General features: G+C 42.6%; 1 protein-coding gene across 1 annotated transcript in view; it reads left to right on the forward strand.

Annotated features, from left to right (window-relative positions):
- The first annotated feature begins 6,073 nt into the window (after window positions 1–6,073).
- The window catches only part of WDFY2 (WD repeat and FYVE domain containing 2), a 175,738-nt gene continuing 159,074 nt past the window's right edge, over window positions 6,074–22,737 (forward strand). Inside the window, exon 1 of the mRNA XM_045869383.3 lies at window positions 6,074–6,708. Within this exon, the coding sequence (XP_045725339.1) occupies window positions 6,572–6,708 (137 nt within the window). The 5' untranslated portion in view covers window positions 6,074–6,571. The remainder of the gene's footprint in view (window positions 6,709–22,737) is intronic.

Below are 22,737 nucleotides of genomic sequence, written 5' to 3' on the forward strand. Positions count from 1 at the left end.
AAAAGAGAATCAACTTTTTCAATACACTTAATCTGTGAACATCCGATACAGGATATAAATTCTTTAGGATTTCATACCCTGGAAGTAAAAATGTATTTCAGGAGCCCATGAAATTCTTCAGGGTTTTAATGTGGGACAACAAAGTTTGGATCATACCATTTGGGCTATCATTAATATCTTGGCCTCTTTCTCTTTCTTTTTAGGACTTTGAATGTGCTCTCTACTGCCTCTGAACTCTTTTATTTATTTTGTCAATACAGTCTTTTCTTCCTATTGCTTGAGTTTTTTTGTTTTTGCTCCCTTCCACCTCCTGAAACAGAAAGGCAGTTGAAGAAAAAGACTAATGTTGATTTGGTTGGCACAAAAGCCCTTTTCCCATGGTATCTGTTGCTGTTAAGGAAAATGAAACTGATCCTAACTAATTTTACTCAAGGGGAGGTATCTTTGGTAACAAACACTTGTCCTGATCTCTTTGGCCTCCGGTATTAACTGCCAAGTAAATTGTATTGATAGGAGGACTATGGGTATACAACTCTTCTGTGATCCATTTCACCAGAACCTGTTCTGCAAAGACATTAAGATTCAATTAATCTTTCTACTCACTTGTCATTACTGAGCTCTCTCTCCATGCCTTGTACTGTGCTTGATATCAGGGTAGTTCAACAGGAGAGGAAAGCTATTTCTGCTTAAAGAAGGCTTATGGTTTAGATTCTGAGGATGGGAAATGCTTTTCTTACAACCATGTCAATGAGGCCTAAGCATATACTACAACAGTTGGTTTATATGTCAGATGGCTGCATTGTGTTGATCCTTGAAGCATATAAAAAATTTGAAAGGTGTCATCAGATAGCCAGTGAGTTTCAGATATAATTCTGCCAGGACTCCAGCGGCAACATTAGAAGTTTGGTCATTAACCATGACCTTCAGTCAAGGTCTTTGAGATAAAGATGATCTCATTCTTTGTTTGCAGAATCACTTATTTTCCTCATGTGTATAATTATAGGTGGAAAATGGAACCAAAAACAGGCACATGTAGCAAAATGTGGTCTCCCCCAAAAGTTGCCACAAAATACAAAACATTCATTCCTTAGTAAAGTAATTGTAGTTGTGTATGAGACCTAGAGACTGATTCCTTCCAAATGGATTAGTCATTTTGCCTAGATGGCAGTATATTTCACCCCTCTTCCCATCTCAGTATTTGGAAGGAGCAACATTCATTCCTCATAGGTCCCATTTAGTTCCTTCATAGATTCTATTTAATATTATTCGATGCAGAAGATTTAGAGCAGAACTGACCACATCAGCAGAACCTGAGCATAGTCCTGACCTTTACTTTTTAAACCAAAACCTTCTCACACCAACTCCTCTTCACGACTTGCTCACTGTGCCCAGAGCCAGTAGCTGTCTGATGATGAAATCAAGATATAAGCCACACAGAGCTCTGTCCTTGACTTCACAAAGGTTAGATCCAGCACCTAGCTTACTCCTTGGAACACACGAGGCGCTGATTTGCTGGAAGAAAGAATGAAGACAGTGTCCATGGAATTGTGAGTAGGCCTGAATTTCCTGAAGCTAAACCAAGGATTCTGATAGATTTAAAACCTCTGATGGGTAAACTGAGGAGTTTAGGTTTTCGTTTATGCTTTCAGTCAGCAAACATTTTTTGAGAGCTACTATGTTGTAGGAATAGTGGATTCACTTCTTGACAAAATGCACTTGGGATTCCTTGCTTTGCTCTTGGTTTTCTAAGGAGCAGACTTAATCAGTCACAGTCCTTGCCTCTCACTTGAGTTCAGTTCAGGGCCAGTGTATGGGTGGGGCTGCGGCGGGGGGCGGGGGGGGGGGGGTGTGGGGGTGGGGAAGGGGGGCTGGGGGCTGAATGTTATTAGTAAAGACAAAGCAAAGAAGGAACAGAAACAAGCTGTCTTCCTCCTTCTCTCTTTTCTTTCACTGTGTCAACCTGCAGCCATTTCCCTAAGGCTGGTTTTCACTCCTACTTCATCCTACCCTGCCTTCCTAGATCCTCTGCAGAAAATTCCAGGAGAATTACTTTTCCTCTGAAATACAGAGGAGCCTAACTGGTGGGAAGGCAAAACAATACAGCCACTTGAGGAGACAGATTGACAGTTTCTTATAAAAATAAACATACTCTTACCATACAATCCAGCAATCGGGCTCTTTGGTATTTACCCCAAGGAACTAGAAACTTATGCCCACACAAAAACCGGAACATGGATATTTATAGCAGTTTTATCTATAATTGCCAAAACTTGGAAGCATACAAGATGGCCTTCAGTAGGTGAATGGATAAACAAACTATGATACATACAGACAATGGAATATTACTCAGCACTAAAAACAAATGAGCTATCAAGCCATGAAAAGACATGGAGGAAACTTAAAAGCATATTGCTAAATGAAAGAAGCCCATCTGAAAAGTCTACATACCAACTATATGTACGAGCCACATTCATTCCTCATAGGCCTCATTTAATTGCTTCATACATTCTATTTAACACTACTTGATGCAGAAGATTTAGAGCAGTGTGATTCCAACTATATGACATTCTGGAAAAGGCAAAACTATGGGGACAATAAGATCAGTGATTGCCAGGAGTTTGGGAATAGGCAGAGCACAGAGGATTTTTAGGGCAGTGGAACTATTCTATATGGTGTTATTATCACGGATACATGTCATTATACATTTGTCCAAACGCATAGAATATACACCACCAAGAGTGAACCCAAAGATAAACTATGGACTTTGGGTGGTAAAGATGTATCAGTGTAGGTTCATTGATTGTAACAAATGTCCCACTCTGGTGGGGGATGGAGATATGCAGGAGATTATGCCTATGTGGGGGCAGGGGCTATATGGAACTCTCTGTACTTTCCAGTCAATTTTACTGTGAACCTAAAACTGCTCTAAAAATATACTTAAGAATATGTAGATACAGATATATAGAGGAACCTTACTTCATACCTTTGTATACATGAAAACATATTGTTAACCCAAGCCTGCCCAGGCTAGAGAGAATGGAGAGAAAGATTAAGGGAAAAGTTTTGCCAAAGTCCTGGGCTTGCTTCTGGCACAGGTGAGGAGGGCAAAGAGCCACAGGCTGTGTTCTGTTACTTAATGGACCACACAAAAAAAGACATTGGTCTGATCAGAAACACAAGATGTTACCAGTGGTAGAGCAAGTAGCCTGGCTAGTCCCTCATGCTGGGGAAGAAAAAAGGGAAGGGGAGATGTGCTCCATGGTTGGAGGCCCAGCCCTCTGTACCACTCATCACTTTTCCTGCACCCTTCCATTGGATTCCTAGGCCTGGGATTCCCAGAAAAGACTAGAAACCAAGGGTCACCTGCTTTAGAATCACCTGAAACTTTATAAATATTCATATTCTCAGGCCAACCTCCCAGAAAATCAAATTTGGTCATTCAGGGATAAGGTCCAGGGATCTGCATTTTCAAAAAGTTCCCAAGGCATTCTAATGTGCACCTAGGCTTCAGAGCCACCAAACCTCGCTGCTGAGGGAGCCCTTGTGCCTGCTGCCAGGAAGAGAAGGGGTAATTGCATACGAGGCCTTTCTCTTGGATACCAGTTATTCACCTGTTGGCTTTACCATGTTGGTATTATCATCTGCCTGTTGTATATATTCTCCCAAGGATCATCCCATCCCAGAAATTAGGGCAAGGTCCAGATTCCAGTCTTTCCATTATGCTCTAATGGAAAAAAGAGTTAAATTCCAACCTGCCTCTCTTTTTTTCTAGTCATTCATTTGACAAACACTTACAGCATGCCTCCTAATGTGCTAGCTTCTATTCTAGGGGCTGGGAATACAATGATGAACAGGCAGATAAGGTCCTTTCTCTCCTCCTGGTGCTTCTCTTCTACAAAAGGGAAAACTAAGAAATAAATAAGAAACAAAGATTATTTTGCGCAGAAGAGAGGACTGGAAAACAAAACAGGGTGACGTGACAGTGAGTGTTATGAAAAGGTAGGGTACATGAGAGGTGGTAGGGTAATATTCTCTAAGGAGCTAACAGTGGGGTGAAGACTGAGTGATGAGAAGAAAACATCTAGAGGTAAACACTGCAAGGACCACCAGCAGGAAGAAGGTTGGTGTTTCTGAGATTTTTCCAAGTCGGGGCTTAGAGAGTACCGAACAGGAGGAGAGGTGAGGTTGGAGAAGTATTTTATCTCAAGTGCAATGGATTCTGTAAGGCGCTTGAAAGTGAAAGTGACAAATTTTAAGCAGAGGAGTAACACGATCTGGCTTATATTTTGAAACAAAATCTTCTGGCCACTGCGATAAAAATGGATTGAAAAGGTTGGGGTTGGGCTGAATGGGGGAAGGGTTCAAGAGAAGAAGCAAGGAAAGCAGGATACACTGGTAGTAGAGGCCAGAGCATATGGTGATTTGGACTGGGATAGAGGTGATATAAGTGGGAAAATTCAAGATCTACTTTGGAGGTAGAGCTGATAGGACTTGTTAATGGTTTGGATAAGAGTTGTGAGGAGAAGAGAAGAATCAAGGATGACTCTTAGAAACTTAGTTTTGAACCACTGAGTGAATGATGCAGTAGACTTAAAGATACTGTTTAGGAATGTTTGGAACACCTATTAAACAGTTAAGTGACAAAGTAGAGTAGCATTAGATATGAGTTTAGAGTTCAGTGGTGAGGTCAGGGGTAGAGATAAGGAGAGTGAGGAGCATAAGAATAGTATTTGACACCATTGTGGTAGGCTGAATAATGACCCCCCAAATATGTCCATGTCCTAATCCCTGGAACCCTAAAGGACCTATTGTTCATGAAGGCACTTAAAATATGTTTTTTGTAGGTCTCACACAACACCCAAGGTAAGTATTATTATTTTCCACTTAATAGATGGGGAACCTGACACTCAGAGAAGTGGAATGCCTTGTTCCATGTCCCAGAACTGGAAAATGCCTGTTTCACTGCAAGGATGGGTAAAGAGTTGCACTGTGTGCTTTGAGACAGGTCCTTTGTAGCATACTGCCTTGGCTGCCAAAAACCTGCCCTAGAAATGCATTTCTATGAGGCCTGTCATTTCTTCGCCCAGCTCTGGCCTATTATTTTTCTGACCTCCAGACCCCTTGCCAGCCCAATCACACCTCATGGCCACTCCTCAGCTAATTTGTTAGCTCTGGGAGGGCTTAGTAGGGTCATCACATAATGAACAACCCCACATGCCAGGCCAGGCACCTAACTTTCATTCAATAATCACAATAACTCTTTCCATTGTCTTTGGAGTGAGCTAGAAAGGCTGGATTACTGGGGAATGGAAAGAAGACAGGACCAGGAGCAAGGGGAGCCTGGGTTTAAGTCGGGTGGTGGGGATGGGGGGTGTGTGTGGAGGTGGCGCATAGCCCTAACTGGGAGCTAAAGTAACCTTGATTTGGTAATTTAGTCCTTTAAGAAAACCAGAAAGATTACACTACAGATGATTTTGAAACTCCCTCGAAGATACTTGTACAAGAGATTCTCTTCTTTCCCCATCTCTAGGGCTCCACTATTATAGGCAGCAGTCTGAACCAAGGGTGTAGTGACCGCCTGCCTGTTCAGCCCTGGGCTGCCCCTCAACTCCCTCCTTAGAGCTGAGTCTGGGCCGCGACTCAGCCAGTTGCCCGGGACGCTGCCGGGATCCGAAGTGGGCGATAGGTCATTCCAGGATAAGGGAGAGGAGGCTCTGAAAAACTGCAACTCCCAGGAGACCTTGGGGCGCCACTCGGCAGCCCGGGCATGGTGCATGCTGGGAGCAGTATATTGCCTCCTGCCGCGGCAGGCTCATTGTTAAGGCAGCTCAGGACAGGTAACCCGTGCGCATGCCCAGTCACGTCCCAACTAGTTCGGCTTCTTTCCTTCCTGCAGGATTCTTCTCTTTCCGGCCTCGCCCAGGCGCGCTTTTCCCCGCCCCACCCCCGCCCCCTTTTTAGGGATTTTGGAGGGGGCGGGACCTCTGGCAAGCGCGTTCCCAGAGGTGTTTACACGCGCGTTCATGGGAGATTAAAAAGGGAGGGGACCAAACATTGGATGTGGAAGGTGGCGAATCTAGGAGACCGCGGCTAATGGAAGGCGCATGCGTTCCGGGGGCGGCGCTGCAAGGCGTCGGGAATCACGGAGGGGCGGGGCGGAAACGGGCTAGTGAACTGACGCACGCGCATTGGGCCGCCAGCGCCCCGCCTCCTCCTTCAGGTTTCCTCTCCTCCTCCGCCACTCTTCCGGAAGTGCAGCCGCCCTCGCGCCCACCAGCGGCCACCCCCTGCGGCAGGCACCGCCCCCTCCCGGCTCCGCCCCCCAGCTCTCCGCCCCCTCCTCCGGTGGTGGCGCCGGCTTGCAGCCCGGGTCGTGGCGGTTTCGGTGCCCCAAGCCGGGAGCGCGGAGTCGTTCCCGGACCGGCGGCCAGGCTATGATCGCGGGTCCCCGGCGTCCCGCTCCGGTCACCCAGAGTCCCTGTCTCAGCTTGTGCCCGTACCCGAGCGGTCTCCTTAGCCCGGCCCCGCGGCGCGGTTGTCGGCGGCACCCCCGGCGCGCCCCCTCCTCCCGATGGCGGCGGAGATCCAGCCCAAGCCGCTGACCCGCAAGCCCATCCTGCTGCAGCGGGTCGAGGGGTCCCAGGAGGTGGTGAATATGGCCGTGATCGTGCCCAAGGAGGAGGGCGTCATCAGCGTCTCGGAGGACAGGTACGGACCGCCGCCCCTCGGCCGCGAGGAGGGGCGGGACGGGCCGGCGGTCCCGGAGCCCACGTCCCGGGCTGTGCCTCCACGTCGGCGCAAGTGTAGACATACTCCCCCAAGTTTTTATTATAATACGCATCCTGGTGGTGCTGGTGTCCAGCTGAGCTCCGCCGCCACTGCGTGGCTCTGGGAAGCGGAGACCAGACAGCGGCGTGCGCTCTGGCCTTGCCCGGGGCGGGTGGCGCAGGCCCGGCCAGGGTGGTCCTTGGACTAACTGTGCGCCGGCTACTGGCCCTTGGTCCAGCCCTAAGGACGGGAGGGGAGGAGGGTGGGGCCGCCCAGCCCTGCAGGTGTGTGCGTGGGGAGGATGCTCCGAGAGCCTTTGCTAGATAACTAAGGGTTTTGGAGTACTCTGGTACAGTTCTTAGGGCTCCAGACGGAGAGTAAATGCCACTCCCTTCTCCCAGACAGTCCCACCGAATCCAGATCTCCTGTACATCTTACACTGAACTCAATGAATATTGCAAGTTGTGAAGAGAGTATAACTTTGGGCTTCTGCCCGAAAGGAGAGGTGCCCTCTTCTTTGCTCTCATTTTCTTATTTCTTCGAGCTCAAGGGGAAGCGCCTGGAACTTGCAAGGGACCACTGCTGCAAATAGCTCTCGAGTTCCTTCCCTTTGCTTGCTTCCTTTCTTTTTGCTTAATTTTGCTTAATTTGCAGAAGTGGAGCCAGTTGTTCTGCCATTAATAATTTCCCTTGTTTTTCAGACAATAGCGTTTGCACTTTAACTTAATTCATTTAATATGCAGAAATTAAGCCGATGAAGCTGATTTCCATAGGAATGATGCTTGAATATAGTAATTATGGTATTTATCTAGAATTGTTTCGATAATACCAACTAGCGTTCTAAAAAATGTAACACTATAGAGGTATATGACAAGGGGCTTTTACCTTAAAACAGTAGTTAGGTTTTCCTAATGTAAATTCAAATTATGCTGAGGTAGAGGAATTTTTCCTCTGTGACCAGTACAGTTGCGGGTAGGGGCAAAGCAGCAACGTGTTCATTACTGTCTTTATAGTCATTTCAGCACTTTGTATGCAGTGTGGCCTCAAAAAAATTTGCCTGATAGGTCTATTCATATGATGGGTTCTTCAGTATAACTAAGATGAGTATATTAATCACACGTGTTTGTCTACATCATACTCCCTACAAATGGCCGAAAGGTGCTCTATTCATTTCCTAGATCCAATGGGGAAAATTGTAAACATAGGCCAGTGGCAAGCAGTCTACAGTGAACAGAAGAAATACATTGCTGAAATGGAGTACATGGTTTAAAAACCTTTTGAAATTCACAAAGAAGTTTATAAATGTTTAGTTTTTTTTTTTTTTTTTTTTAAGATTTTATTTATTTGTGAGAGAGAGAATGAGAGACAGAGAGCATGAGAGGGAGGAGGGTCAGAGGGAGAAGCAGACTCCCTGCTGAGCAGGGAGCCTGATGTGGGACTCGATCCCAGGACTCCAGGATCATGACCTGAGCTGAAGGCAGTCGCTTAACCAACTGAGCCACCCAGGCGCCCATGTTTAGTTTTTTGATAGAGGCAAAATTCCATTAAGGAGATTGCTTCTGGACCTAGAAATTTGTTACGGATTTGTTTCTAAAGCGATATATTGATGTCACTTTCCCAGTCTATAACTGCTGTAGAAGAAACTGCTGAACCTAACTGCTGTAGGAAATTCATAAATAAGTTTGTTGAGTCAAGTAAATGAAGGAGAAAGGTGGTTAAACTTAAGCTTCTTTAATACTAGTTTTGAAACTTTTTGCTTTGGTTGATGGTTTGGGAGTAGAGGTTAGTTTTCAGGGGTTTTTTGTTGTTGTTGTTGTCTTAAGAGTTCAGAGGGATTTTAGAGGTTATTTGCTCTAACTGCTTCATTTTATGGATGAGAAAATTTAGGCCAGAGCATTTACCTGCCCAAATTCAGGTAGCAGGTGGTGAAGCCAGGCTTAGCTCCTGAGTCTCCTGATTCCCCTTCTAGTGTGTTTATCTTGAAGGAAGCAGCTTAAGTAGGATGCATTTCAAGGTGTTTGGAGAAGCTGAAGTAGCATATATGAAAGAAACTGAAAGATAAATCTCATTTGATTACAGGACAAAAATGTGATGTTTAGCTATATAGTAGCTTAATTTTCACTTTTCTAGTCTACAATGTAAACTAGAATTATTTTATTAAACTAGGAATTATTTTATTATAGAGTTACTGTTAAATAAATAAGGCCCACACATAAGTCCAGAATTATTCTTTACATATATTTTACTAATACTCGACAAATCTGTGTTTCCATGCTCACAGGTGATAATAACTTTGTTATTTAGAGCTCAGTTTTGATTATGGTTTTCATTAAAAGAGAATTGATATGTATTCTTTCAGAATCCACTGTCAATGCCATTTGACATAATGCTAAAGATATGAAGATAGAATATTGATTTTCATCAATACATACAAAGCCATTTCCATTAACTGCTTCAACTAGAAACTAATAGTTTTCATTCCTGAACTCTAAGGTTAAATCACAAATAACGTCCTATCCTGTCTGGCAGTGTCCTGGAAGTTCTTTGGAAACCTGGTTTCCCTTTTTGACCTCTTGAATCCAGATAGCCTTTATCTAACCTTAGAAAACACTTAACATTTTCTATTTTAAACAATATTGTAGATACTTACGGTCCAGTCATCTTCTCCACCGCAAGGCGTCGGGAATCACATGTGTGATTTCCCACGTGTGTCTTATTATTGTAGTATCTTTAGGGCCTAGCAAAGTGCCTGACATTTGTTGTGTATCAGTGACTGATATACTTTTGTTGTTGTTCCTGAAAGCATCTTAACTATTATAGGCATTTAGTTGATATTTGTTGATTGACTTTTATGACAACCTATTAAAGCCCTGTGTGGACAAATGTGCACTTTTGGGAGGAGTGGACTGGGTGGTCTTCAGGGTGCCTTAAAACTTTGAAAGTCCATGCATTGTTTCATTCATGCCATCAACAAACATTTACATTTCTGTTGTGTTCTGAACACTTGCACATACTGCATTGGTGAAATGGCAAGATCCTTTCAAGATACAATTTAGTGGAGGGGGGGTAGTTTTAGAAGATAATAAAACAAAACCACAACCTCCAAGATTTAGTATTGAAAAGAGAATTTTTGGATGGGGGAGAGTAGCCGGATTCCATAGCCCTTATTGTCTCCTACATTTTATCTTCTTTTGGGGGATTCTTTCACTTGGATTACCATTTTCATCCTACTGCTGCTGTTAGTAGAGGGTTGATAATATTCTAATCGTCAGGCCAAAGAGTCCATAAAAACCCTCACCCTCAGTTTATCTTAGCACAGTTAGGACAGCCTGGAACTTTGCTGGATACCAAGGAAGGAAATATAAGGGAACATAAGAAATATAAAAACAATCTGTTTTCAAAGTTCAGATTTCTGGTGCTATCATAGTACAGAACTTGTTCTGGGAACTCCCTGGCCATTTCTGAGATTGTCTTTGCTTTGCGTATAGCTAGATTCTGTCTCTAGGGGACATACCCACCTTTGGTACTTTGGGTTCCTCATGTCCTAGCTGCCTTCTGGACTGTCTTTTCTGAGTGGGTGCTATCTTAACATTCCTTGCTTAGGAGCTTCATACGAGACATCTTAGCTTGATTTTGATTAACACTGATATCTAGTCTGCAGCTTCTCAGGGGCTCCCTTGTCTTGTGATCGCCTCTTCTTCAGTGATGAAGGCCAGGAGAGACCTCTCTCCAGGTGGGACCCAACCCCATCACGTTTATATATTCTTTATATGAATATTTTAACACAAGTCATCAATCTTGGCATTCAAACAGAGAGTTTTAGTAACTCTGGGTAGTTACTAGGGGGCAATTAAAGGAAATTGTTCCTTCACCAGGAGTCTGTACCTTCACAGTGGGTAAAGGGGGGTCCGTTTGTGTCCGTGTGTGCCTTCAGCACATCTCAGTATAAGGAGATGTGCTGAAGACAGGTACAAATAACGTCCTCTGGGGTTACAGAAGAATCTCTGCTCGTGGTGGTTAGAGAAAAGGAGTGCTCCTACAGATGGGTCTTGCAGGATGACTAGGAGTTATGTGAAAAAGTGAGGGTAAAGAGCATTGTAGGTAGAGAGGGAAAAGAAAACTCTCATTCATTGAGAAGCACTAGAATGGACTGGTTAAGAGTATAGATTCAGGAGCCAGTCAGCATGAATTCAGAACTCAGCTCTGAGTGATTTGAAGAATCTGGAAAATTAGTGTCTCCAGAGGAGTGACTTTGAGTGAAACTTTCTAAAACCTCTAGGCACAAGAATTTGAAATTCTTTTCTGGATAAAAAGATCCAAGGCTGTGGTGGTGGGGTGTTGGGGAGGAGGCTCTGATGGGGGTGGGGGTGGGGGAGGAACTGTTGGGGATGAGTGTAATGGAGAAGGGAGTGGGGGGGACCTACCACCTTATATTCTAATTTAATTCAGGACCAATTTATGCAGCATAGTTAGGGTTCCCTGTAATCCCTAAGGGCAGACAGAACCCCACTCCCCCTACCCCCCAAAATGGTAAAAGAGTCAGATTTTTATCTCCAAATGAGGAGATCTGGTCCCTAGTGCCTGACACAAGGCAGTATATATTCATTGAATGAATTATGCAATGGCTGATCAATCACCAGTTTGGAATGAATTGGGCCTGAGGAGGTGGTGAGTTTCCTGGAGCAATGATAGAGCAAAGATATTTGAGATGAGTCTGAGAGAAACTTAGTAGCTTGCTTTCAACCAGGGTAAAAATACAGCAGGGGATGGGGTTGGGAAGGGACTGGGACAAGAGAAGGGTTGGATTTTTTTTTTTTTTTTTAATCTCTAAGGTGTTTTTTGTTTTTTGGGTTTTTTTGTTTGTTTTTGTTTTTGTTTTTTTAAATTCTGAACTACTCAATTCTAAGTGGTCATGACTACTTGACTATTTCTTGAAAAGATATGTTAAAATTTCACTTCATTTTATAAATCTTCATGCTCTTGGTTGATTTGCCATTGGTTCTTATCATTGTGAATTGCACTATCTCAGTTCTCCGAGAACCATTGTTTCACTAATATTTAGACCTTGGCTCAGTTCAGCTGAGTTCCTGGTAGTTTTATGCACCGTGTATTTTATAACATTTGCATCAAAAAAATATTTTTGAAAATGCAAATCAGGGGTTTCCCACAGTGCAAGCATTGTTCTGAAAGTTGAGGAGTTCTTAAGAGTGATGATACGAGGTCGTTAAAGTGGACAAAATTAGAACCCATCTAAACAAATTTTTGAGTGTGTCATGTCTCTATTTAATGGCATAAAATTAATAAACTTTCAACTATGCACTTGAGACTCATCACTTGGTGGTAATAATTGCTGGTTTCAAGGTCCCAAAATGGGAATTTACCCCATGTGATTGTTAAAAATTAGACCTTGATGCTGAATTCAGAGCATGAGGCAGTCTTTATGCCAGCAAATCTGTCTGGAAACAGGCTGCTTCTGTGTCTCTAAAGGTCAGAATACAGATTGACTTTTTAAGAAAAGATCACTATGGGAAAGCTTGTTTAAGGAGGCTTACTGGAGGAGTCTTAGCTCCCAGTGACCCCAGAGCTCCTGATGGTTCTGAATTTCCTACTTAATGTATGCACTTAAACCAGATTCTGTCCACGACCTCAAAGATCTTAATCAGGGTACATTTCATCTGGATATTGCAGGACAATGGAAAATTCTGACCCTCCGAAAATGAGTAATTCTTGAATTGTGAAATCCTGACCAACAATCTTATACCTCACGTGTTAACTAAACTTACTTTGAAAAGAAAAATAGATAAAAATCATAGGATGTTAGTAGCTGGACGAGGAGGCTTTAGAGGGCTGATCTTTTCCAAGCAAACTAAATCAAAACTGTTAAAAAAGAAAATGCTGCTTTTCCTTGTATAGCATCTTTCCCTGTCTCTGTTTTCATGTTGAATTTGGCTTTGAGAGGGAAACATTTTCAATTTGTCACTGAGAATCATTTTGATGTCATTAAAAAGTTCACAGTTTTGGGGTAATTAAAACACTGGCATTTAGAAATCAATAAGTAAATTGTGACTTAAGATTATTTCAGGTAGTGAGCTGTTGGTATCTGTAGCAGTAGTCTAGATTATATACAATATATGCTTACCTGAAAGGAAAATGGCCATCAAGCCAAGCTTTTCTTCTTACCTACAGTATCAGAACAGAAGGAATTCAAAAGGAGATAACACTTGTTTATTTTTATTTCAATAGATCTTCCAAGGAGATGCTATAGTTAACCTAAAAAATTACCTAACACAGAAAAAACAACTTTGCTTGTGCAACTTCAAGCAGTCTCATTACTTTTTTTTTTTTTCTTTCTTTTTTTAAAGGGCAGGGGGCCTCCTCATCCAAATGTTGCATTTAGGCATCAGTAAAAATTAATTCAGGGGCACCTGGGTGGCTCAGTTGGTTAAGCGTTTGACTCTTGATCTCAGCTACGGTCTTGATCTCAGGGTCGTGAGTTCAAGCTCCACTTTAGGCGTGGAGCCTACTTAAGAAAAAAAGAATAAAAAAAATTAATTCAAAGGTGTAAGAAACTAGCAAATGAGACCAGGAAACAAAACAAAGTCATCTGCCGGTTTCTTGGCAGGGTATGCTGCTTTGTGCTCTCATGTGCCTTTAATTTAAAGATTCTTGGAGGAGAACTGGGCTCGGGAGTCTGATCTCAGCTGTCCCCGGCATTGACCTTGGGCATTTCATCACTCCAAGCCTCAGTTTCTCCCATCTGCCCGAGGAGCGTGTAGGCTTTCCTAGCTGAGACTCTGGCAGTGTGGCGTGCCCACGTGGTGACTAGACAGGTGTAAACCGTCTGCAAGCGCATCACCCTCAAACCTTGAGCCGAGGGAGGTGTGCAGAGGGGGAAAAGTGGCATGTCTCTGTGAGGTGGCTCTAAATGCACAGTGCTTTCTGGAGCCTTTGGAGGGCAGTGCTATTTCTTCCAGGATGAAATATTAAAGAGGCGTTTGTTCTGTATCGGTGCCTAATACTCCGTTGAACTGGATTCACTACATTCCTACTTCTGGATGAATCCTTTGGTTTCGAATAACTGAACAGTTTAGCTCTGGGTGGTTTGCTGGTCCCTGTGTCAGGGACTGAGTGGTCTAGAGTAATGCTTTTGACACTTCTTAGACCACCCATCATAGTGAGAAATGTATTTAGCATTGCTACCCAAGACTGTTAGACTCTCACACATACACAGGTATATAACTGAAACCAAAGTTTTGTAGAATGGTATCCTTTAAATGTGACATGCTTGCAACAACAGAAGTTCTGTTGTCGTCTGTATGGTTTGACTCATGCAGGTGATTTTGTGAACCAGAGCGGGTTGAGAACGGCAGTGTGAAATACAGAGCTTCAGAGAAACTGTCCAAGGTTTGTACCCTCTTTCTCTCTGTGAGAGAAAGTTTTGGAACCCTTCCAGCCCGGAGCCAGAGAGAGCTCAGAGAAGACCAGGAGCACAGCATACTGAGCAGCTGTTTTGAGGGGCTGCATTTTGGCTTCCTGTGATGTGTTCATTTATTACTGACTTTTAGGACTCAGAAATGGTGCTTCTCATCCAAATTATGAATGTCAGCTGCTCACCTCTCTGTGAGAAAAAGCTTTTTTTTTTAGCTGGTCTTTTTCGCTTTTTACCTGTAGTGTGGAGCTATTTGGGGATTCTATGCTTTTTCCATTTGTTTTATGTTTTTTTTTTTAGTTTTATTTTTTTAAGCAATCTCTAAACCCAACATGGGGCTCAGACTCATCGCCCCGAGATCAGGAGCCGCAGGCTCTACCGACTGAGCCAGCCAGGAGCCCCTGTTAATACATTTTTTATCTTTTCCTCAATTTCTGAGGATCCATTTGTATTTTAAGTCACCATAACAATCCCTCTGGAGTATGTTTACGTTTTAAATAAAGATAATATAACCATAATAAGAAATAATCACTCCTAAACCTCGTAACACAATGACTGTTAGTGTTTTATATGTATTTCCTTCTAGAAGTTTTGCTAATGCAGCTTTCAAAAATAGGACTGTAATCACTACTTTTATTATTCTTGCCCCCACTTAAAAGTATGCCACAGCTATCTTGTCTTTAGCCATCATTTTTAGTGGCTGTATATTTTTCTTTTACTTCAGTTTGCACTCATATTTATGTAATGCTTGCACTGTATGTACTTGGCCCTTTATGAGCAAGACATCCTGCTCTCAAGAATGTCAGTGTGCCACATCCCAGACTTGCTCCGTGAAAGCTGGTGGTCAGAGATGTGTGTGACTACTGGCCACGGTGTTCTCCTTTGCAGTCTTCTTCCTCTTTCCGTTTGCCATGTTGTCCTGAAACGGTGTGTCCATTGTCCCCACTGGTCTCTTGGCCCTTGCTTCATTGATGTTTAATTTGTATGTTTTGGTTGGCTTCTGAATATATACTTTTAAGATTTTATCTATTTATTTGTTTTAGAGAGAGAGAGAGTGTGGGAGATGGGCAGAGAGAGAGGGAGAGAGAGAATCTCAAGTGGACTCCGTGCTGAACGTGGAGCGTGACATGGGGCTTGATCTCACCACTCTGAGATCATGTTCCAAGCCGAAACCAAGAGTCAGACGCCCAATTGACTGAGCCACCTAGGCGTCCCTGAATATTTTCTATTGACTTGTTTACTTATTATTTTTCCTTTTGTGAATTGTCTGTTCCTGTCCTTTGTCTGTTTCTCCACTGACTGCTCCTGGTTCTTCTGTACAATTTCTTGTGCGTGTATTCCATAGATATAGTAAGGATATTAACCTTTTGTCTATTGTATATCCAGATATATGTCTTATCCTCTGTTTATTTTTCACACAGAAAACATTTACTTTTGAATTGAACCATCTGTCCTTTCTTGCTAGCGAAGTTTCTTCTATCATTCCTAATTTGGGGAAGTAATTTTCTTTCCCCAGGGAGTCATTGCATATGCATGTTTTGTTTATCCTGGTTACATAATTTGGTGAAAAAGTAACCTCTTGATTTGTTTGGAATGTGTTTCGTTGGATGGTGTCAATTGAAGAGTGTAAAAGGTTTTTCTGAAATTTGCTATTGATTATTTCAACATCATTTATTGAATGGTCCTTATGCTTTCTTTTGTATATATTTGTGAAACTGCCTTTATCACAAAATTAAATTCTCGTAATCAACAGGGCCTACTGTGGGCTTCTTTTAATACTGGTTCTACACTTTCAGTTATTGTAACTAATGAGTTGTTCTTGACAGCATCCCATTATTTGTCTCTGATAATAGCCTGAGTCTCTCTGGCCAGGTTGGTGAGTTAATAGGACTGGCGTCATTTGGCTCCAGATGACTGGCTCTTTCCCAAACTTTAGGATTTCAGAGTTTCAGTTTCCACATCTGTAAATTGGGCATAACGAGTCCTCCTGGAGTTGTTGGGAGGTTTAGATGAGCTACATTCCTGCAGCACTTGGCTTTGTACTGGGAGTATAGATGGTGTTTGCTGAGTGAAGGGGAGTTGTATTTTTTATGATACCACTCATGCCTCTGAGTAGGTAAGCTTTTCCTGTTGCTATGGTTCCATTAAGGCTTGACTATTTTAAGAGTCACCTTGGCTACACAAAGGCAGGGCTATTGAGTTTTTGTTTGTGTGTGTTCATAGAGTTCTGAGCCCTTGTTTCTCTTCTCTAGATATAGAAGGGTAATGTCACTCTGATTTTTTTTATTGCCACTTCCAGACTTGCCCCCCCGAAAGCCAGTGGTCAGGAGATATATGTGGCTGCTGGCTGCTATGTTCTCCTTCACAGGCTTCTTCCCCTTTCCATTTGTCATCGTCCTGAAACGGTGTGTCCATTGTCCCCACTGGTCTCTTGGAGGTCAGGGGCTGTATCTTCCATGTATTCCATGGGGAATATTTTGAGGTAGAGTTGTATGTCTAACTGAGCTACTCTCAGCTGGAAGCCTGGGCATTATAAGCCTGCAGCTGGTGGGTAGAGTTCACCTTTAGGCAGATGTTGACCCTATGCAAAGTTTCTGGAAGTTTGAATTAGTAGCCGAGTCTTAAAAATCTGGATTTCACATAAAAGTCCAGATTGCTGGCCTCTCTTGACAGATGGGGAAGATGTGGCTGTGCCAGGCTTCAAGCCCCTTCCTGTTGGGCCCCTTGCTCGGCCCACTGGCTAAAGTCATTTGGGCAAGGCCACGAGAGGGACATCCCTGCTGCCTGCTGGTGGGGAAACTGCAGATGAGATGCAGCTTTCCGGTCTTCCTCTAAATCTGAAAGGCAGCACTTTCCCTTGTGTGGAGCCAGTAGTTTGAGCTTTTTGGGTATTTGGAAGAAGTGGAAGAAATGGAAAGAGATCCAGAGAGCCCATACTTCTAAAAAATTAGGTGGGGGTGGAAGGAGGAAGCACATATGTTAAACATTGAGACAGCTTTTATAAGCCAGCCTCATGTTATACACAGTAAATATATAAAATAAAGGCAGGTGTTGGTAAATTAGGCGGGGCATTTATCCCCTTATCCCCTCTCTGGAGGCTTGTAACAGTGTTGGGACCTGGGGCTCAAGTCAGGGAAAGTTGGGTTTGACACCTGGTGCTGCATCTGCCAGTTGTGTGATGACCTGTGCAGCTGTAAAATGGGAATTAAAAAAATACCTACCCTGTGGGATTATTTTGAGTGTTCAGTGATGCTATGCTCCAAAGTGCTGCATCTAGCCATTCCTACAGGAATGTTGCGGTTTGCCTCCCTTCCTGCAGGCTGTTTTTCTAATGCTTTTTATTTTTTTAAAGATTTTATTTATGAGAGAGAGAACAGGGGCACAAGCGGGGCGGCGGGGGGGTGGGGGATAGGGAGGAAGAGGGAGAAGCAGGCTCCCCGCTGAGCAGGGAGCCCGATGCGGGGCTCGATCCCAGGACCCTGGGATCATGACCTGAACCGAAGGCAGACACTTAACTGACTGAGCCACCCAGACGCCCCTGCTTTTCTAATTCTTTAATAACTGTCTTGTCCCTCTAACTCTTCCTTGTCCCTTATTGTCTTTGAATCAGTCCTTCTTTCCCTTTAGTTTTCTCCCCACTCTTTCCTTACATGCCATTGCTTCTGGAAAGAGGACTCAAGCATCGGACACTAGTTCTAGAACCCTCTTTGATCCTCTTCTGATCTGATTTTTTTTTCTAAGATTTTATTTATTTATTTGTCGGGGAGAGAGAGCGCACAATCAGGGGGCGTGGCAGGCAGAGAGAGAAGCAGGCTTCCCGCTGAGCAAGGAGCCCGATGTAGGACTGATCCCATGACCCTGGGATTGTGACCTTTGCTGAAGGCAGACGCTTAACCAACTGAGCCACCGAGGTGCCCCTGAATTGATTTTTTCATAGTTTTGCATAATGTATGTGAAAATACTTCATATATGTCAGGTCCTATACAGATGTTAAGGACTGTGACTCTAAATACAAAACATGAATGTATACTTTTTTTTTTTTTTAAGATTTTATTTATTTATTCATGAGAGACAGAGAGAGAGAGAGAGGCAGAGGGAGAAGTAGGCTCCCAAGGAGCAGGGAGCCCGATGCGGAACTCGATCCCAGGACCCTGGGATCATGACCTGAGCCAAAGGCAGACGCTTAACGACTGAGCCACCCAGGCGTCCCTGTATACTTTTTTTTTTAATCTTAAGATTTTATTTGAGAGAGAGAGAGAGAGAGAGTGCGTGTGTGTGAGCAGGGGAAGGGACAGAGGGAGAGGGAGAGAGAATCCCAACCGGGAGCCTGACACAGGGCTTGCTCTCAGACCCAGAGATCAAGATCTGAGCTGTGAAACCAAGAGTCGGTTGCTTCACTGATGGAGCCACCTAGGTGCCCCAGATGTATACTTTTTTGAATCTAGAGAGTTTGTGTTTTCTTTATTTTCAATTTAAAAGTAGATAGATGTAATATTTTAAATACATTTAAATTCTAGTGTTAAAAAAAAACCTGTAAAATTATAGCATTGCCTATTATTTTGTAGATCTGGATTAATATTTTTCTGGAGTCAGTTATTCCAGGACCCCGGGATCACGACCTGAGCCGAAGGCAGACGCCCAACCATCCGAGCCACCCAGGAGCCCCTCAGTTATCTTCAATAGAAGAGAGGCTTCCCATGCTGTTAGAATTATAATAATCTGTTTTAGTGCTCATTGGCATTTCTGGCCCTTGGAAAATACTAGCTGTCTGATATGTTAGAGGTTGATTTTGTTTGCAGGAGAAGGGGTATTGGGAAATCTCTAATTTATTATATTCTGATTTGAATGGCTTAATAAGTTCTCTTTATATCTCAAAGCTTAGATTGTTAAACAGTTTTGAAGAATGCGTAATTTTTCTCCAGAAGGTAAAATTGAATTAGAGAGGCTAGTTATGCTTAAACAGTAGTTAGCTGAATTAGCATGCCATTTGAATGGATTAAATTGGTTTGGAATTTGGTTGCACTGTGGAGAGTCTGTCAGATGTACACAACGTAGATCTTTGCGCTTTATCTGAACAGAGTAGGAAAAAAGCTGAGAAAAAAGTTCACTCCGTCTGAAAAGGTTCACAGTAGTCCAGGGAGAGGAAGAGGCCCAGGCATGGAGTCTTGAAGTTCCAGAGAGGTGTGTGGGTTGTCTGTAGGTACATATATGGGGGTTGACCTTTTTCTCTGGTACGATCTTTACCCCACCCCTCTGGTTTTACTTTTTTTGTTTGTTTTCTTTTCAGAAATGCCCTGCCGTCACACATGCATAGCCTCCCCCATTATCAACATCACTTACCAGATGGTGCATTTTTACCAAAGTCCATAGTTTCCCTAGGATTCACTCTTGGTGGTGTATATTCTATGGACAAATGTATAATGACATCATTATAATACCAAACAGAGTATTTTCAGTGCCCTAAATATCCTCTGTGCTCTGCCTGTTCATCCTATCTCCCCCCAAGCCCTTATTCTTTTTATTGTCCGTAGTTTTGCTTTTTCCAGATTGACTTCTTTCATTTAGTAATATGCATTTAAGTTTCCTCCATGTCTTTTCATGTCTTGATGGCTCATTCCTTTTTAGCACTGAATAATAGTCCATTGTCTAGATGTAGCACAGTTTATCCATTCACCTACTGAAGGACATCTTGGTTGCTTCCAAGCTTTGGCAGTTATCAGTACAACTGCTGTAAACATCCCGGTGCAGGTTTTTGTGTGGACATCTTTTCATCTCCTTTGGGTAAATACCAGGGAGTACAATTGGTATTTGTACAATTGGCGAATCGTATGGCACAAGCATGTTTGGTTTTATGAGAAACTGCCAAACTGTCTTCCAAAGTGGCTGACCATTTTGCATTGCCCCCGGGAGTGAATTAGAGTACCTGTTGCTCCACAAATCCTTACCAGCATTTGATGGTGTTAGTGTTCTGGATTTTGGCCATTCTGATAGACTTGTAGTGATATCTCATTGTTATTTTCATTTGCATTTCTCTGATAACATGAGGTGGAGTAGCTTTTCATATGCTTATTTGCCATCTGTAGATCTTCTTTGGTGAAGTGTCAAGGTCTTTGCCCCGTGTTTTGTTTTGTTTTTTTAACTTGAATGGTTTGTTTTCTTCTTGTTGAGTTTTAAAAGTTCTTTGTATGTTTTGGGTATAGTCCTTTTTTGATATGTCTTTTGTAAATATTTTCTCCCAGTCTGTGGCTTGTCTTCTAATTTTCTTGATATTGTCGTTCACTGAACAGAAATTTTAGGTTTAAAGAAGTACAGCTTATCAATTCTTTCTCTCTCTCTTTTTTTAAGATTTTATTTACTTCAGAGAGAGAGAGCGAATGCAAGCATGAGCAGGGGAGAGGGCAGAGGGAGAAGCATACTTCCCACTGAGCAGGGAGCCCAATGTGGGGCTCGATCCCAGGAACTGATCCACCCAGGCGCCCTTATCAATTATTTCTATCATAGATTGTGTCTTTGGTGTTGTACCTAAAAAGATGATCACCATGTCCAAGGTCCAAGAATTTCTTTTATTTCATCTTCTAGGAGTTTGTAGTGTAAGTTCCTGACATTTTATTTGTGGAGGCATTCATTTCAGAAGGCATCCATCTTGAATAAACATGTTGCCAGTTTTATGACACAGCTTCTGGTAAGACAACCAGATAAGGAACTAGGCCTTTCCCACACATGAAGGTCCTTGTTTCAAAAAGCTCTGGGTAGAGGGGGAGATGAACCATGAGAGACGATGGACTCTGAAAAACAAACTGAGGGTTCTAGAGGGGAGGGGGTGGGAGGATGGGTTCGCCTGGTGATGGGTATTAAAGAGGGCACGTTCTGCATGGGACACTGGGTGTTATGCACAAACAGTGAATCATGGAACACTGCATCAAAAACTAATGCTGTAATGTATGCTGATTAACATAACAATAAAATTTTAAAAAAGACAATTAGAGATATTTGATTAAGGGCTATCCATTAGATAATAGCATTGTACCAAGGTTAATTTCCTAATTCTGCTAAATTAACTTTTGTTATGGAAGAGATTATCCTTTTTTAAAGGAAATACATCCTTAAGTATTTCAGAATAAAAAGGCATCATGTCTCCAATTCATTTTAAATTGGTTCAGAAAAAAAAAATAATGATAGGCACATATATATGGCAAGAACAATGGTATATATGTGATAAAATGTAAACATTCAGGGCATCTGAGAGAAGGGTATGTAGAATTATTTATACTATTGTTGCAATTTTTTTGGTAAGTTTACTTATTTAAAAATAAAAAGTTTAAAATATATATATATTTAAAAAAAAGCTCTGGGTAACCTAGATAAGTGACTGCTTGAGAGACCCCACTTCTCCTTTCAGTGCCCTAATTCTTGCTCTCATGTTTTAAGTTAGCCAATAAAGAGTGAACCCATGAAACCCTAGACACAACCCTTGGACCCTAGTAAAGGCAGAGCCCTGGGTCCATTCTCTCTCTCTTTCTCTACCTGTGACCTTGCTCTGTGACCCTCTGGAGTGCTGTGTACTATCCAGAACTTGTGAGTAATAGATCTTGTTCCTCAAAGTTCTGTAATGGTTTCTTGCTGAAATGCATTTTGCAGTTGTACTAAGAACCCAAGAGCTGGCGCAGCCATAAATAGGGGCTGTAGCCCGGGAAGTGTCTGTGGCGCTCGCTATGAGTGGTATGTGCATGCAGGCATTCCTAATGGGGGGTCTACCATCAGTAGGCTCGGGACTGTCAGAACAGAGTTTTACAGTTTTGCATTTTATATTTAGGTCTGTGATCCATTTAGAGTTAATTTTTGTAAAGGGTGTAAGGTCTCTCTAGATTCATTCTTTTGCATGTGGATGCCAGTCTTCTGAGCCCATTTGTTGAAGAGACTGTCTTTGCTCCTTTGTCAAAGATCAGTTGTGTCATTTATCGGGGGGAGGGTCTGTGTGTGGGTTCTCCATTCGGTTACATTGATCTTTCGTCTGTTCTTTCACCCATACCACATTGTCTTCGTTACTGTAGCTTTATAGTTTAAGTCCTGAAGTCTGGTAGCATTAATCCTCTAACTTTGTTCTCGTCTTTCAGTATTATGTTGGCTATTCCGAATCCTTTGCTTCTCCTTACAAACTTTAGAATCAGTTTGTTAATATCCGTAAAATAATTTGCTTGGATTTTGATTGGTCGCGTTGAAAACGCACATCACGTTGGGAAGAACTGATGACATCTTGACAGTATTGAGTCTTCCTATCCATGAAGGTGGAATAACTCCTCATTTATTTAGTTGTTCTTTGATTTCATTCATCAGAATTTTGTAGTTTTCCTCCTATAGATCCGGTATGTATTTTGCTAGATTTATACCTAAGTATTTCATTTTGGGGAGCACTGGTATCAGTGGTACTGTGTTTTTAATTTCAAATTCCTCTTGTTCATTGCTGGTATATAATAAAGCAGTTGACTTTTGTATATTAACCTTGTGTCCTGCTACCTTGCTATACTTCTCTACTCTGTAAT

This window comes from Mirounga angustirostris, unplaced genomic scaffold (genome assembly GCF_029215605.1).
Source record: "Mirounga angustirostris isolate CCGP_5_RB_7025 unplaced genomic scaffold, mMirAng1.0.hap1 SCAF_3, whole genome shotgun sequence".
NCBI classification, from domain to species: domain Eukaryota; kingdom Metazoa; phylum Chordata; class Mammalia; order Carnivora; family Phocidae; genus Mirounga; species Mirounga angustirostris.